Below are 14,374 nucleotides of genomic sequence, written 5' to 3'. Positions count from 1 at the left end.
CTCAATATGTCGTTAATTTAATTAAACCAATTAATTTAATTAAACTAATAATTAATTTAATTAAACAAATAAACAATTATTTCTTGTAAACCAATAAAGTTAAAAAAATATTATAAAATACTATTTTGTGTTAAAATACTATAAAATACTATTAAATATTATTTTGTGTTAAAATAATAAATTTCGATACACATAATAATTAAAAATAACAAAATGTTATCTAACTCAAGGTGCTGCAATTTAAATTTCATCCATTAATATTCAACAGTGAGATCGGAGTATCGTTGGGTCAACCTTTCAGCGCATCTTGGTACTCCTGCGTCTTGTTCTCAATGATCACCCGGTTGTCCTCGAAAATCTGGGGCATTCGGTGGTACCATTGGAAGGCCACGCTGTTGTTACTTATCTCGCTCTCCGTTAGCAGCCAGTAATCCGACAGAAACGCAATGTGCTCGATCACGTCCAGCAGTCTGAGCTCCAGGCTCTTTAGAGTGACGTCACTGGTAGTTCGGACGAACTTGATGAGTTCCATCAGAGCCGCGGTATTGGGAGGCGGGGTCAGGACTCGCTCGGATATAGCTTCATATTCCGCTACGATACTGGGGTACAGATTTAGTTTGAGAGAATTGAACTCCATATAACGTTTCGGGATAGAGAATCGTCGATGAAACTGCGAAACTAACTTTGCACAGGATAACTCCAAAGTTACTCCGCAATTAAAGTTACTCCCGCGCGCTAAATACAAAAATTACATCCTGTGCACGTTTCATTGTAATAAGTATTGTGTATAAATAGATAATAGAAAATAAATCAATTTATATACAAAATTCAAATCTTGCGCAATTATTACAATCACCTATATACTCTGCAAGAAATATATAATCCTCATAAAATAATAATTAATCAATCTGTAAATAATTTTGTACGTATATAATATATTTATTATTAATATTGTTATATACGTACTTAAGGCTTTTAATTAAATATTAAGAATTTTTGTTGATTATTATCTTTAATTTTTCGCAATTCATTATTTTGATTAGTTTCTAACTAATTAATTTTAACTATAACATTCACTTCTTCGTCGTATTCTGATATCGGTCGTCAAGGCGATGAACTAGAAGCCCTTCGAAACGTTCGACATTCTCCACCACGGCCCTAACGAAGGGCGCGTGAGAAACTTCGAAGAATCCCGCGAAGACGGTCCTCTCGATCTCGATTGGTATTCTTCCGGCGAGATCGTGATAGAGTTTAATTTTCTTTTCGTACTCCCCCAGCTTCATCCTCTCGTTCAGCAAGAAAGCCTCCGTCCGGTCGAGCTCCTCGTCGTTGTAGAGGTGCTCGTATCTGTAAGAAAAAAAAACGAACGAATTACGTTATCATGCGGTTTATCACAGCCGCCTACGACAATAGGATCGATAAGCACTTTCTCAATTCTGCCATCTTCCGCTCTGGGATTATTCTTTCGCGATCGATCAGCTGATTTATCTGTCCCTTGAGCTGCTCCACGATGGGCTCCGATATCTGCGGCTGCGAAGCGCACAGACAGCTGTATGTAGTAATACTTTAAAATATGAGTATCTTATAATTCACGAAATATTATGTAAAAAATATAATTATACGTGTATGTATATATAATTCCTTTGTTACATCATAAATCATAAATTATAAAATTGTGATCTTTTAAATAATTATTAGGTATATACATAATAATTATAACAATTATTACAATATTTAAATTGAAATTATTAATAATAGTTTTATTATATATCTATGTATAAACAATGAATTAAATTGTTATTAGTATATTGTAAATAGTAACGTAATAATGACTTAAAAGATAAGGAAAAATAGTTTTATTTTGCAATTCTTATTTTACGATCAAAAGTTTCAAAATAGGAAATCAGTTCTCCACTTTTTGTGAAGCGAAACCTTGAGAAATTCTTGAGGCCCCGCCCAATCGAGATAGAGCTGCGTCTCCAGTCTTTCAAAATTCCTCACGGCGTCGCATATCGCCTCGAGAATGTCGCAAAGTGATTTCTTGAATTTGTCGAAGGATGGCTGAAAAGCTAGCTCCTTGGAGACCACGGCGATGCTCACCTTAAAGCGACAGGCTACAGGCTGTAGAGGAACACATAAAGGAAATAATGCGCTCTGCCGAACATACGTTCTGTCGAAGACTTTTCATGAGAATCAAAATAAAGGCAAAAATGAAAATCCTAAAAAAAAATTATACATTAAAAATTATAATACTTGTTTATCTGCAAAAATCAGATAAAGTCGAAGTCGAAGGTATAAAATCTAAAGGTGCGTTCCACTTATCGCTCGCAACGCTCGTGGAATCATTTCATCCTTGTTATTTGTCAAATGTTAAACAAGGACGAAATGATGCTCGCGAGCATTGTGAGCGATAAGTGGAACGCACCCTAAGAAAGCTAAAGAAAATTATTATTCTCCTAAATAGTATTTGCTCATAAAATCTGCAGGGAATGCAAGATAAACATTAATCGAAGACTTTACATAAGAAGAGATATTAATTGCAAAAATGGAAATTCTAGGAAAAATTAATTATCACAATAATATCTATTTATCTGCAAAGAATAAAATAAAAGCCAAGCTGAAGGCTCAAAACCTAAGAGCTAAATAAAACTATTATTTTCCTGACTACTTGTTCATAATCTGCAGGAGATGATGCAGAATAGATAACTTGTAATTTTCGACAGCTGTCATCTATTGTTTATTTTTATAAACCTTCAATTGATTGTCGTAACATCTGGGTTACGCGCGCGCGAGATGGGGGCCCAAGGCAAAATGAGCGAGCCCACATAGCATGCATATCAAAAAGACGTTCAGAAGATATCCCGAAGATATCCTATCTCCTAAATATATCTTCGGGATATCTTCTGAACGTCTTTTTGATATGCATGCTATGTGGGAGTGAGCCTTGAAAAGCCATGATAAGCAGAAATTGATGGAAATTATGTCTCGGATCGTTCCAATAACGCGCGCGCGACAGTATAAGCGGATAAGCGGAGGAAGGAAACGCCGAACGCGTGGATGTTTCCCCGTCTGATGGAAATGATTTCACGTCGATCGATCGCGGAAGGCAGATATGTATATATTTCACCTTGCCGTCCGCGACGTAATTAACGAAATCCCGCAGAGAGCGCTTGCAGGCCCTTAAAAGCTGCGACTCCATCAGCTTGCCGGCGCAATCGAAGAATCGTTTGAACTGCTTGCGTCGCAGCGGGCTCGGCACCATCTTCTTCCTGTTATTCTGCAAAGGAACGGGATAAGGAATCGATGGAAACGAAGAATGCTTCTCGCTCGTAAACAAATTTTTTATACGGATAATGAGCGAATTCAACAGACAAATAAACAAAGAAAATAAAAAGTTAAAATTGATAAGAATTAACTGTTAATTAATTTTAATTTTAATTCAGAAATTATATAAATAAATACTTAGATAAATAAGAAAACTAAATAGAGAGTCCATAAAAGCTCCAATTAACAGAGAAAAAAATCAGAAATAAGAATCGAGCAAAATAAATTGTTACTTCGTTTGATTTTACTTTTTAACGCAATGCCTTTTTTATCGACGTCATTAATATTATTCTTTTCCGATGCTTTACCACGAGAAATATCTCTTGAATCCCGTTATACCAGTCTTTCCTCAGAATTCGCCGATTGGCGACGATCTGACGAGTGATTAAGGTGTGAAAATTCGTCAGGTCCCAGCTTTCCTCGTGCGCGGCAACGTGCTCCAGATTGATCAGCCGAAATTGACTAAAAAGAATCGTAAAATCCGTTTCTCGCTAAAACAGCAACAGCGCGAATCGAAGTATATTCGTATAAATAATCGGATTGATACCTGTAATCGCGGACCCACTGTTCCAGCGTCATCCGCATGCATGGATTTATTAAATACAGATCGGTGAACAAAATTACGCGACAGTGTTCTATGTGTTTCGACGAGTCCGGCTGGATGCATCGCTCGTCCTTCTGAACCGCATCAAGCTGCAACGCGATCGGCAAGAATTAAATCTCTGATGACAAAAGCTCCGATCTCATAATACTCTATTTTGGAGCTTACGAAACAAGTGTTATTATGCTGAAGAAGGAAAATAAAAATTATTTAACAGCAAGTGTAAAGTAAAAAGAATTATTTGTTGCTACAATAATTATCTATATTGTATGTTGAGACGAAAAATCTCTCTACTAATAATTATTTAGAATAGTTTCCATCTCGATTTAAATTTATATATCTTTAAAAGATTTAAACCTTGCATTTTTTATATTGAAATAACACTCAATATATTTCTTATACTCTATCAAAATCTTGTGAATAAAATATTAAGTTTATCTTCAGTTGTCTCCGACCTGATTTAATTCTGAAATTGATAAAAAAAAATCTAATTTATAATGCGATTCCTTTTTGGCGATGGCCAACCTCTGAAGGATGTTCCTCGGGAACACCTAATCTAACCTCGGAAGGATCCGTGAGCGCGAACTCGACGATGGCCTTCTTCATGTTCTTCGTGAAGTCTTCCTTGATCTCGAGGATCAGATCACTGGCAAATTCGGGAAATTTATCGCGCAGGCTGCCGGGAACCAGATCGAGTATCGCCTCGACGAAGACATCCTCGATGCTAACCGTGTGAATCGTATCGACTCCGTTGCAAACATAATAATAATATCTATTGATGTCCTTGTCATCGCTCAGATCCACGTCTTTCTCCGATAGCTCTGGTTTCACTATCAAACCTACCATAAATCTATAATCGCAAGGAGATTCATTAAAGCTTCAAACTTCTTTCGAAAGAACTCAATAATTATTTATTATTATTATTATTATATCGTAATTCACATTATTAATAATTAATTATTCCACTTTATATTAAGTTAGCTTAACATTTATCTCTTTTAATATGCTCATATATTAAAAATCTTATAATTTAACGATTATTTTATTTTATTAATTTTATAATCTTATTAAATTAAAGTAATTAAATAAATTTCTATTATTTGAATTACTTTTGGCCTAATATTTATCTCTTAATATATTAAATATATGCTCTGCATATATTTAAAATTTTATATATTTTTAATGATAATTTTATTTTATTAATTTTATAATCTTATTAAATTCAAGTAATTAAATAAATTTCTATTATTTGAATTATTTTTGACCTAACATATCTCTAAATGTGCTCACACATTTAAAATTTTATATATTTAATGATAATTTTATTAAATTAATGTAATTAAATAAATTTATATTAATTGAATAATTTTATTTAATTAATGTAAATTTAAGATGATTACGGTAAGTTCAGATCTGACGGTACTTGAGAATTTATAGTTTAATTACTGACTGTGATCGCTAAGTAAATTCGAAGTTACTCTTAGAAATACAAAGTTTCGGGGTCCCCTTTTGCTTTTTGTACCTGCGAAACTTCTCCTCGCGTAGACGTTTCGCTGTGTGAGGTGCAGCGTCACGAAATTTTTGCATCTTTCCCGTCTTCTTGATTAGCGCCTCTCCTTTTCTCTTACATCTTTTAGGACTCATCAAGTCCAATGGCAAGGAAAATAGTGGTTCCACCTTTGTGTCGAGGATCTTCGGTATTCGAATCGCATCCTCGGACTCGCACTTTCGTGCCTTCGTTTCTTCCAAGCGAGAACTTTCCATGTTTATCGCAATTACGACTATTATTAATGTCACGAAGCGACATATAACAGACTTTTAATGAATTTCTGAAAAATATACAATAGTATATCACTGTTTGCGAAATTACAAACTTACTCTTGACCTTTATTCTAGAATAATATATTTTAATTAGGGACATTAATTAAAATTTCGTATAATATTAGAGTGAATAATAAGAATTAATAATTACCAACATTTGTATGAAGTAATTATATCTAGCTGCATTTTATAAATATTCTATTTCAAACAGATACTTAAAATTTCATGTACAAGGTGTGGTGAAAAAAGGTGGTACCAAATTTTAGGAGTATGTAGTACTCGTGAAAATAAAAGTCTTAATAAACATTACTCCAAAAACTATTTATTTCCGAGTTATAAAGCATTCGATGTATTCTCTGTTCGTTTTACGAGTATGCATTGTATAACGTATAATATTTACACGCGACCGCTCGTATACTCCTTCACGAGCTTCTAAGATTGACGAATAATGAACATTGTTGAACTTGTGGAAAATATTCCTCTTCTACGTAGATAACAAATGTGGTTCATGCACGGTGGTGCCCCTGCGCATTTCCTCATAATTTTTATCATACAATTGTTGGTAATTATTTACGTTAAAAGACACCTTTTTTTTTAATTTCAAATAATTATTATCATTTTTATTAAAATTTACATAAATAAAATTAAAAATATGACATAATAAAACTCTAATAATTTTTATAAAAATAATATAATGTGATGTAATATATGTAATAATATAGTAACAAATAATAAAAAAATATAATATAATATATATAATGTGATGTAAATTTAAAATATATTATTTTTTAATACGTTATAATATAGATGTCATAATTTTATAATAAAATATAAAATAATATAAATAAAATATATTACAATATATTTGTAATAATATATAATAAAATATACACAATAATACATACACAATAATAGTTATTACGTCGCTATAATATATATTTATAATTATTCTACATACTTATTATAATTAAATTCATGATTGCAATATTATAATATAATTCATAATTGTTTTGAAATATGTTATACTGCCGGTATTTTCACAGAATTTGAGCAATATATCTGCGTTTATTGGATTGTGAGATGAAAGGGGGCCCGAAAACGCCCTCTTGACGGAAGAATGATTACGGACCTGTGTTGTACTCTAACCTCTAACCTTCAAACACGGTGAGCGTTTTGTGTCGTTAAATCGCCGCGATATAGCTCTAAATTCGCAAAATTAGCCCAGTCTCTTACGAATATTCACTCGCTAGCATCTCGCGTGATTAACAGCTAATTTGCGATCCGCGTTTGCGCGAGCCACACTTCGCGTCTTCGTGTCATTCTTATATGGAGATCCGCAAACTGCACCCTCGGTCGCAGTCTCTAGGCAACGTGGTCGATCGATTCGGCAGGATTAACAAATCCCGCGAACCTCTCGGCGAAAAGACAATTCTCGCGTTCGCATATCTCGTTCCTTCACCTCTTCGGCGAGAAGTAGTCCCGGGCGTGCGATGTTCCCTTTTAGGTTATGTCCCAGGAACCACCTGCATGCCGATTGTGGCAGTAGCCCGAGACCGAAACTACGCGAAGTGTCACAATGTGACTTTGCTTTCCATGAAGATTCACGACCTGATCTTGTCTACGTGACATTTTCTTCCCTGTATTTTACATTCACATCAAACGGAGTTGGTAGCCCCAAGATGCAGCCGCTCAAATTAACGCATTTCCCCAAGTTGTTTGTTGTATCAGAAACTGGCACTAACATGAGGTATTCTTCAGATGATTCCGGCCCAGATATTCCGATTGATTCACACGAACGGCCTGCTCTGGCAGGCCACGAACAAATCCCTGCTGGCTAAGCTGCGAAAGAAGACCGGCTACACCTTTGCGAACTGCAAGAAGGCCCTGGAGCTGCACGAGAATGATGTGGATAAGGTAAGAGGCACTCCACGACCGCTTCAGCATGCACCCCTGCGACTCCAATTGATTTATGACGGAACCTCTTAGTTCTTCCTTGCTCCAGGCTGAGAAGTGGCTGAGAGAACAGGCACAGCAGTACGGCTGGACTCAGGCGGCCAAGCTGAAGGGCCGCAATACCAGCCAAGGGCTGATCACGGTGACGGTGGACGGACATCACGCAGCGCTGGCCGAGATCAACTGCGAGACCGACTTCGTAGCGCGGAACAAGAAGTTTCACAATCTCGCAGAAGTGGTGGTCTCCGCCGTACTGAGTCACGCGAAGTCCCAGGAGATTCAGAACGAAGTGCAGCGGACTATCTTTCACGCGGACAATCTCAAAGACCTGCCGGCCACGGACGGCAAGCCCCTGAGCGACCATTCCGCCCTGACGATCGGCAACGTGGGCGAAAACATCAGTCTGAGGCGCGCTCTCGCCATCAGCGTACGATCGCCGGACGTGACGCTGTTCGGCTGCACGCATCCGGCGCCGATGAATCCCATACCCGTGTCCTTCGGCAAGTACGGCGCCCTCGTGGGCATCAAGTGCGAGGAAAATGACAATATGCTGGGTACACAGCTCTGCCAACATATCATCGGTAGGTCTTGTTTGTGAAGACACTCGGATAGTTGGATCGAGAGGCGAAAAGAAGCGCAACGCATTCGCAACTGTTTTCTTCTTTGTAGGCATGGATCCGCAGAAGATTGGAAACCCGCGGGTAGACGAGCCGCACAACAACGCGGACGAGGAGCAATGCATGATCTACCAGGAATTCCTGCTCGATCCTAGTCTCTCCGTGCAGCAATTGCTGGCGGAGGCGCGTGCCGAGATCGTTGACTTCGCGCGTTTCGAGATCGGCGAGGAGCTTGACGAGGAGCCAACGCTGAAAAGCGTTCTGACTTGCGGCTGATGTCGACTGCCGATTGTTATCTATCGTTAATATTATAAGTTTCACGGTAATACACGATAGCTATTATTTTTATTATTTACATCAAAAAAGCGAAGAAATCGTATGTGAAAATGGATTCTTGAGTTCATCTTTAAGAACGAACGTTTGAAAGTAACAGTCACTCTCAGTTTTAGTGCTATGTACAGTGTATTGTATTGTAATAAAATCGATGATCTAGCGTAAAATTTAAATTATTATTTCAATTATCCTTTTAACGTGTATCAAATCTTGAAGCTCCTGTCTTCTCACTGCAGTCATATAATTATGTTATTATAGCAAAAGAAATTAAGAAATCGTGTAAATTCTTTTTTTTGCGCTCTATATATTTTCTTTTTCTCGATAAATGCGACAGAATATTTTACACGCGTCACCAACATTGTTCGAATGTTAAAATGTATTAAAATATAAAAAAATTGAATATAATTCGAAAATTCGAAAAGTATGTACATAGTCAAATAAGATACATGTTACGAAAGATCCTCGCGGTACAAAGCGCCCGCAGGAATTGTCTTCGCTTTGGTCCTTTTCAGTTTTCTCGCGAGCCTCACTGACTTCCACAGCCACATCCGGGAGTCCTTCTTCCAATAGAGCGCGATATCTACGGGGGAATGCCTGATGCCCTGCAGGAAGACAAAATCTTAATATTTTCCTACGATCTTCAATATTTAATTCTTTTCTATACAATTACAATTTTTAAATTCGATATAGGAATATAAAAAATCAAATATTCAAGAAAACTATTTCAAAATCTCGTCCTTACTGTCTTTTTAATAACATTCTGAATATCGTGAATAAACTATTTAATGTCTGTTTGAATTTCTTTGTCAATATAGGTTTTATACAAGTCCTGAATTTTGAAAAATCAACTTGCTTCCCAAAAAGATCAAACAGTCATGGATAAATAAGAACATTTGACCTGGAAAATTAAGATTTCCGGTCCCTGGATCACCAATTGAAAGGTAGATTTTTCTCTCGTCTCGAAGAGCGGAACGGTTTGCTCCTGCTCGGAATCATTGAAGTAATCCGTTTGCACGTCGCTTGTTCTAAATCCTAGGTGATTCTTCGTCTCAAGCTCCAGATTTTCCAAAGCGGACGTGAAATTTCCAATGTCCTTGCAAATCCCAATTCCAACCTAAATCAAATAAATTCATTTAAAAAACGCAATAGTTTTCATTTTAAAATATTCATCTTGCACTATATAAAAATATAAAATTGAATAATTAAAATGTACATTAGCTCGGAATCTTAAAAGAATTAATTAAAAATTAGATTGATTAATTTATATATTTTTCAACACAGAATTTATAACACCTTTTTAGAAGAGGAATATATAGTCTTTATCACTTTTTAATTCTTAATTCGTAATTATTTATATATCTTTGTATTTATTTGTAATTATTTTTGTATTCAATCAATTAAACATTTATCTACACGGCCGTTTTAATTCAAAATTAAAATAATGTAAAAAATGGAATTCCTTTAACTTAAAAATTGGAATTAAATAACAATGAAATGAAATTGTTATAATTATATATAGAATTCAATTGATTTATAAATATGTTTAGTTTTAATGTCTCGATAAACCTGAATTCCTTGAGAGCAAACGTGGCGATTTAAAGCGGCGACGGCGGCGGCGGCGGCAGCGGCAGCATCCTTCGTCCTGGCCGCGGGATGATCGTTCTCATCCCACTTCAGGTTCTCGACTGTCCGGAAAGAAAAAGCGTACGTTGTACGTTAGGAAGTTCGCAACGTCCTTCTACCTCGATATTATACCGCTCGACTGATCAGATTCCTCGTTTCGCCAATCCATCCTCGCGCCGTCGAAGGGTGGTAAGACGGAGACAGCTCTCTGACATTTGTCGATGAGACCCGCATCCCGCATCCCTCCCGTCAGGGGAAAAATGCGCAGCGAGCGCACTTTGTTTCAAGGACCGAATCGAATCGAATTTATATGGCTTCAGGAAACTCGATGCCCGATTAAAAGAGACCTTCCATCATCATGCTGGAGGACAAAGAATAATATAAAAAATATTATATATAACACAGTATAAAGTTGTGTATTATTTTTTATGTCTTCTTTTGCCAGAAAAACGCATATTAACTACGTTGCACGTATACCTATTATAGAAGGATTTTTAAGTCTTTGTTCAGCTTTAAACTTTCATAATTTCCGTTCTATGTACAATAAAATTAATCATTAAAAAAAGTAAACGAAAGAATTTGATTTCTCAACACACCGTTATTATGTTTTTGCACTAACTACAATTCTGATGTTTTTCACAAATTAATTCCATCGCATAGAAAACGGAGGTATATACGAAAGCTTTAATGAAAGTTTAAAGGTGCACAAGGACTGTATAATCACCCCGTAATTATATATAATGTGTCTTCTTCTTCAGTGCCATATCAGGTCCCTCTGACATTGGGGATCACTCTAGAGAGAGCTATTCTGTAATTACGTGATTTACCCATCAAAGAGCTGCCCGGAACGAAGGGCCCTTTTGTTTTCTCTCTCTTTAGAATGATCATCCTGGGAAGCAATAATCAGAGGAGAAGCTGAGAGTCGGGATCAAATTTAAGGCCCGGTGATTACAAGTCGATCGCTCTCACGCCTCCCCTCATACACATAACGACAATTAAATTACAAATGTATAAATGAATATCGCTGCATTTACGTTGCGCGTCCGAGCGCGTCGTGGAGAGTCTTACAGCAATACAGATTAATTTTGTATCTTGATCGAGATAACTTCAATAAATCCGCAAATTACATTCATCCTTTATTCTTTTACTTTTCAGTTTATTTTTTTATTTCAACTTCTTTTCCAATCTTTGTTCAATCGCCACGATCGGTTCCTTATCCGAGATCTATCGGCTCTCCCGAGATCTCTCTCAGTTTCTTACATTCGTACGAGGAGCGCATTTAACGCACGTAGGAGCGGAACGGGTCCGCGCGCGCGCGCGCGCGCGGGGGGCCCATTGCGTGTTCTAGGACGTGTAATAAAGCGCCGTGCTCTATCTATCCGTGGCGAAGTAACGTTGGGAAGGCAACGGACCTCGGAACAGATGTGCGCGTGTGTGCGTTGTTGTGTGTTACTCACAGGCTAGGCTATCACAACGGGCCCCTCGGGCCCCCCGGGCGCTCGCGCGCTCACGTATTCATGAGGCCGCACAGAGCTCGTCCCAGGCCGCCTGCCGTTCCCCGTTGCCGTCGGTCACGGCTGGCCGGCCGGAGTTCCGGGGCCCACTTCCGGACACTCGCGCGCGGCACCGGTACGGTCTCGTTTTCAGCCGGGAATATCAGGCGTTATTCGCAGTGTACAGTTAGCCGCCGCGCATCATACGCGGACGCGGAGAGCTCGCGCGCGTCCTGCTCCTTCGCGCGTGTCCCTCCGCCGAGGTAAGGAGGCGGTTTAAATGGGCCCCGGCCTCTCCGTGCCGCGAGATACCGGAGAACAATGGACTTCCCCAGGCGGGTGAGTGAGATCCATTCCGTTTCGCGAATCCTTCCGACTTCGATGATCTCGCCGGAGGGCGAGAGACGCGGGGAACGATGTTTTTCAAGGAAGATCCTTGAACGGCGGAACCGGATGTCCTTCGATCCTTTGATTAAATTTCCGATGAATGAAGAGAGAGAGAGAGAGAGAGAGAGAGAGAGAGAGAGAGAGAGCCAAATATGACGAATTTGGGAACAATTCTGAAGAATATACATAATTAATGATATGATAATTACGTTAATTGAGACACAGTCTTTTTCGTTCTTTGCGAGTAATGTTTATTTTTGAGAGATGTTTATTTTACTTCTAACTTCTTTTTTTTTTACTTTTCTGTAAAAGTTTTAATTAACGGGTAAGTTTATTCTCAGCCTCGGGTTTCTAAAAGATTTCTGAAAGACGTTGAATTTCTTTTTTAAGTTTTAATTAATAAGTTATTAAATTTCCTACTCCCGCTCTCATTTCTGCTCTGTTTAATGCTCTCATGTTCGTTTAAGTAAATAAAAAATTATGACTAAAAACTAAAATACACAGTTGCAAATAAGACGGAATTGTTGAATATTAATTAATAGGAAGAAGATTACTTCTCAGTGTTTTATCATAATCTTGACTACTTGAAGAAAGCATGATAAATCAATTCATATAAAAAAGGACATTAAAAGTGTAAAAAAAGTACACTGTTAAATTTGAAATGTCAAATTATACTCAATTTGAGTTTTAACCATTGTTGTAGGTCGCCACTTCTTAATAGTCGATAAGATACATCGACATTAATTTAACTAAATCAATGGAATTAAAATAATACTGTTTTGTATTAAATTAATGAACTTTGACACACATGATGGTTAACAATAATAAATTATTTAACTTAAGGTATTGGTTCAAATTTCATCTTTTAATATTTGATAGCGTGTATTAGTTATTTTAAAAAATTCAAACAAAAAATGATATACATATTTTGAAGAATAATACATTTTAATTATTGAAGAAGATTGCATAAATAAAGCACGATTTATTTGTAGATGATTAAAAAAGAGACTGTAACACAGATAATTCTTTTTTTAATTTATATTTACTAATACTGTTTTGTGTTAAAATAATAAATTTGGTAGTTAAAAATAATAAAATGTTATTTAACAAGATAGTGATTTAGTTTCATCTTTTAATATTTAACAGTGTATATTTTTCATTTTAATAGTATTTCTATGAAAAATCTATTAATATTTCTTGTCAAATTTCTGGAAAAAAAATTAATTAACAAGAACGGTGTTTCCATACGAAACATGTATAAAAAAATCGCCAGGGAGAAGACTAATTATAAATATAATTTTAACTGCTTGAAGAAATGATGATAAATCAATTAACTTGTTTTTAAATCTTATATACATCGTGTATTCTACAATCAAATACTCCTTTAAAAAGAGAGATAAAAATCGATGCCACCGAAATTCTATTTCGCGTTTCCGCTGCCTTCGCACCATCTGTTACACCACCGTCGTTGAACGAACGAGTCTTTCGCTCTACGAGCGAGGGAACGTATGCCATCCTCTCCTGCGAGGGAGACTCGTGGCCGTTCGCGGTCGGGCGACCGCGAATTCTCACCTTTAGCCGCGATTCCCGCGGCAGAGATGTGGGCGACAGTTGCGACTTCCTGCCCTGTCCCGCGCGGCGACGATGATCGTCGCGGATGATGGTCGGGCCGCGCGTGTGCGTGCGTGCGTGCGTGCGTACATGCGTGAGGCGAATGCGAGGGCCTCATGTATGAATGAATCGCGCGGTATATACACGCACACTCGCGCGCATTACACGCACACACGACACGCCGCGGCGAACGAAACCAGCACAATGCGACGGCGCGGCGCGGCATAATGGGCCCTCGTCTTCACCGGGATCCGATGTGGTTACAGGTCAATCAACTCGAGCCGAAAGCGAGCAGCACAAAAGCCGCACATTTTCCTGACAGGAAAGAACAATGACAATTGCTAGTCGCGATGAGAGATTTAAAAAAAAATTTATTCCCCTTGTAATTTGTCCGGAACGACCGCTCTGGCGAAGCGAACGTCTAACAGCGTCATAGAAATGTCCAGGAGAAACGTTCGAGATCTCTTAGATATTCTTCTAACGTTTCTAGATAGCGACAACTTTTTAAAGCTTCTTTTTAAAACTTATAGCAATAAATGAGTAATTCGAGCCATTTAATATCTCAATCGTCAAATAATTAATTTGCTAATTAATTAAATAAAATAATTAAC

The 14,374-nt window shown here is 37.4% G+C and overlaps 3 protein-coding genes across 4 annotated transcripts in view; 1 reads left to right on the top strand and 2 right to left on the bottom strand.

Moving 5' to 3' along the window:
* Positions 1-5,689, bottom strand: part of Dhc36c (Dynein heavy chain at 36C) — a 46,165-nt gene extending 40,476 nt beyond the window's left edge. The window contains exons 1-8 of the mRNA XM_071714203.1: positions 5,448-5,689; positions 4,451-4,775; positions 3,633-3,815; positions 3,128-3,277; positions 1,933-2,121; positions 1,427-1,530; positions 1,078-1,347; positions 295-599 (exon numbers count right to left, since the gene is read on the bottom strand). Coding sequence (XP_071570304.1) covers positions 295-599; positions 1,078-1,347; positions 1,427-1,530; positions 1,933-2,121; positions 3,128-3,277; positions 3,633-3,815; positions 4,451-4,775; positions 5,448-5,689 — 1,768 coding nt within the window. The remainder of the gene's footprint in view (positions 1-294; positions 600-1,077; positions 1,348-1,426; positions 1,531-1,932; positions 2,122-3,127; positions 3,278-3,632; positions 3,816-4,450; positions 4,776-5,447) is intronic.
* Positions 5,690-6,822: 1,133 nt separating this feature from the next.
* Mefts (elongation factor Ts, mitochondrial) lies at positions 6,823-8,816 on the top strand. 2 transcript variants are annotated; one of them, XM_071714177.1, is made up of 4 exons: positions 6,823-6,910; positions 7,505-7,660; positions 7,749-8,280; positions 8,369-8,816. In XM_071714177.1, exons 2-4 carry the CDS (start codon positions 7,505-7,507, stop codon positions 8,590-8,592), a joined length of 912 nt encoding a protein of 303 aa, XP_071570278.1. In that variant the 5' UTR covers positions 6,823-6,910; the 3' UTR covers positions 8,593-8,816. The 2 variants fall into 2 exon arrangements, with proteins under 2 accessions (XP_071570278.1, XP_071570277.1); XM_071714176.1 differs by lacking the exon at positions 6,823-6,910 and adding an exon at positions 6,917-7,410.
* Positions 8,817-9,019: 203 nt separating this feature from the next.
* LOC139777029 (uncharacterized) lies at positions 9,020-11,537 on the bottom strand. Its single transcript, XM_071714178.1, has 5 exons — positions 10,997-11,537; positions 10,405-10,633; positions 10,216-10,334; positions 9,548-9,763; positions 9,020-9,251 (listed from the first exon to the last, which is right to left on the bottom strand). Exons 2-5 carry the CDS (start codon positions 10,511-10,513, stop codon positions 9,099-9,101), a joined length of 597 nt encoding a protein of 198 aa, XP_071570279.1. The 5' UTR covers positions 10,514-10,633; positions 10,997-11,537; the 3' UTR covers positions 9,020-9,098.
* Positions 11,538-14,374: the final 2,837 nt, after the last annotated feature.

The sequence above is a fragment of the Temnothorax nylanderi genome, unplaced genomic scaffold, assembly GCF_030848795.1.
Source record: "Temnothorax nylanderi isolate EJ_2023f unplaced genomic scaffold, tnyl_v1.0 TNYL_tig0136_pilon, whole genome shotgun sequence".
NCBI classification, from domain to species: domain Eukaryota; kingdom Metazoa; phylum Arthropoda; class Insecta; order Hymenoptera; family Formicidae; genus Temnothorax; species Temnothorax nylanderi.
This window is presented reverse-complemented; position numbering and strand designations above follow the sequence as displayed.

Excerpts from the sequence above, each read along its gene's own strand:
- Mefts (XM_071714176.1), top strand. The coding sequence starts at position 7,237 with ATGTTCCCTTTTAGGTTATGTCCCAGGAACCACCTGCATGCCGATTGT. Across the intron at positions 7,411-7,504 it reads TTACATTCACATCAAACGGA|ATGATTCCGGCCCAGATATT; the intron begins GTTGGTAGCCCC and ends GGTATTCTTCAG. Across the intron at positions 8,281-8,368 it reads GCTCTGCCAACATATCATCG|GCATGGATCCGCAGAAGATT; the intron begins GTAGGTCTTGTT and ends TCTTCTTTGTAG.
- LOC139777029 (XM_071714178.1), bottom strand. The coding sequence starts at position 10,513 with ATGCGGGATGCGGGTCTCATCGACAAATGTCAGAGAGCTGTCTCCGTC. Across the intron at positions 10,335-10,404 it reads GGAATCTGATCAGTCGAGCG|TCGAGAACCTGAAGTGGGAT; the intron begins GTATAATATCGA and ends CTTTCCGGACAG. Across the intron at positions 9,252-9,547 it reads CGGAAATCTTAATTTTCCAG|GGCATCAGGCATTCCCCCGT; the intron begins GTCAAATGTTCT and ends GTCTTCCTGCAG.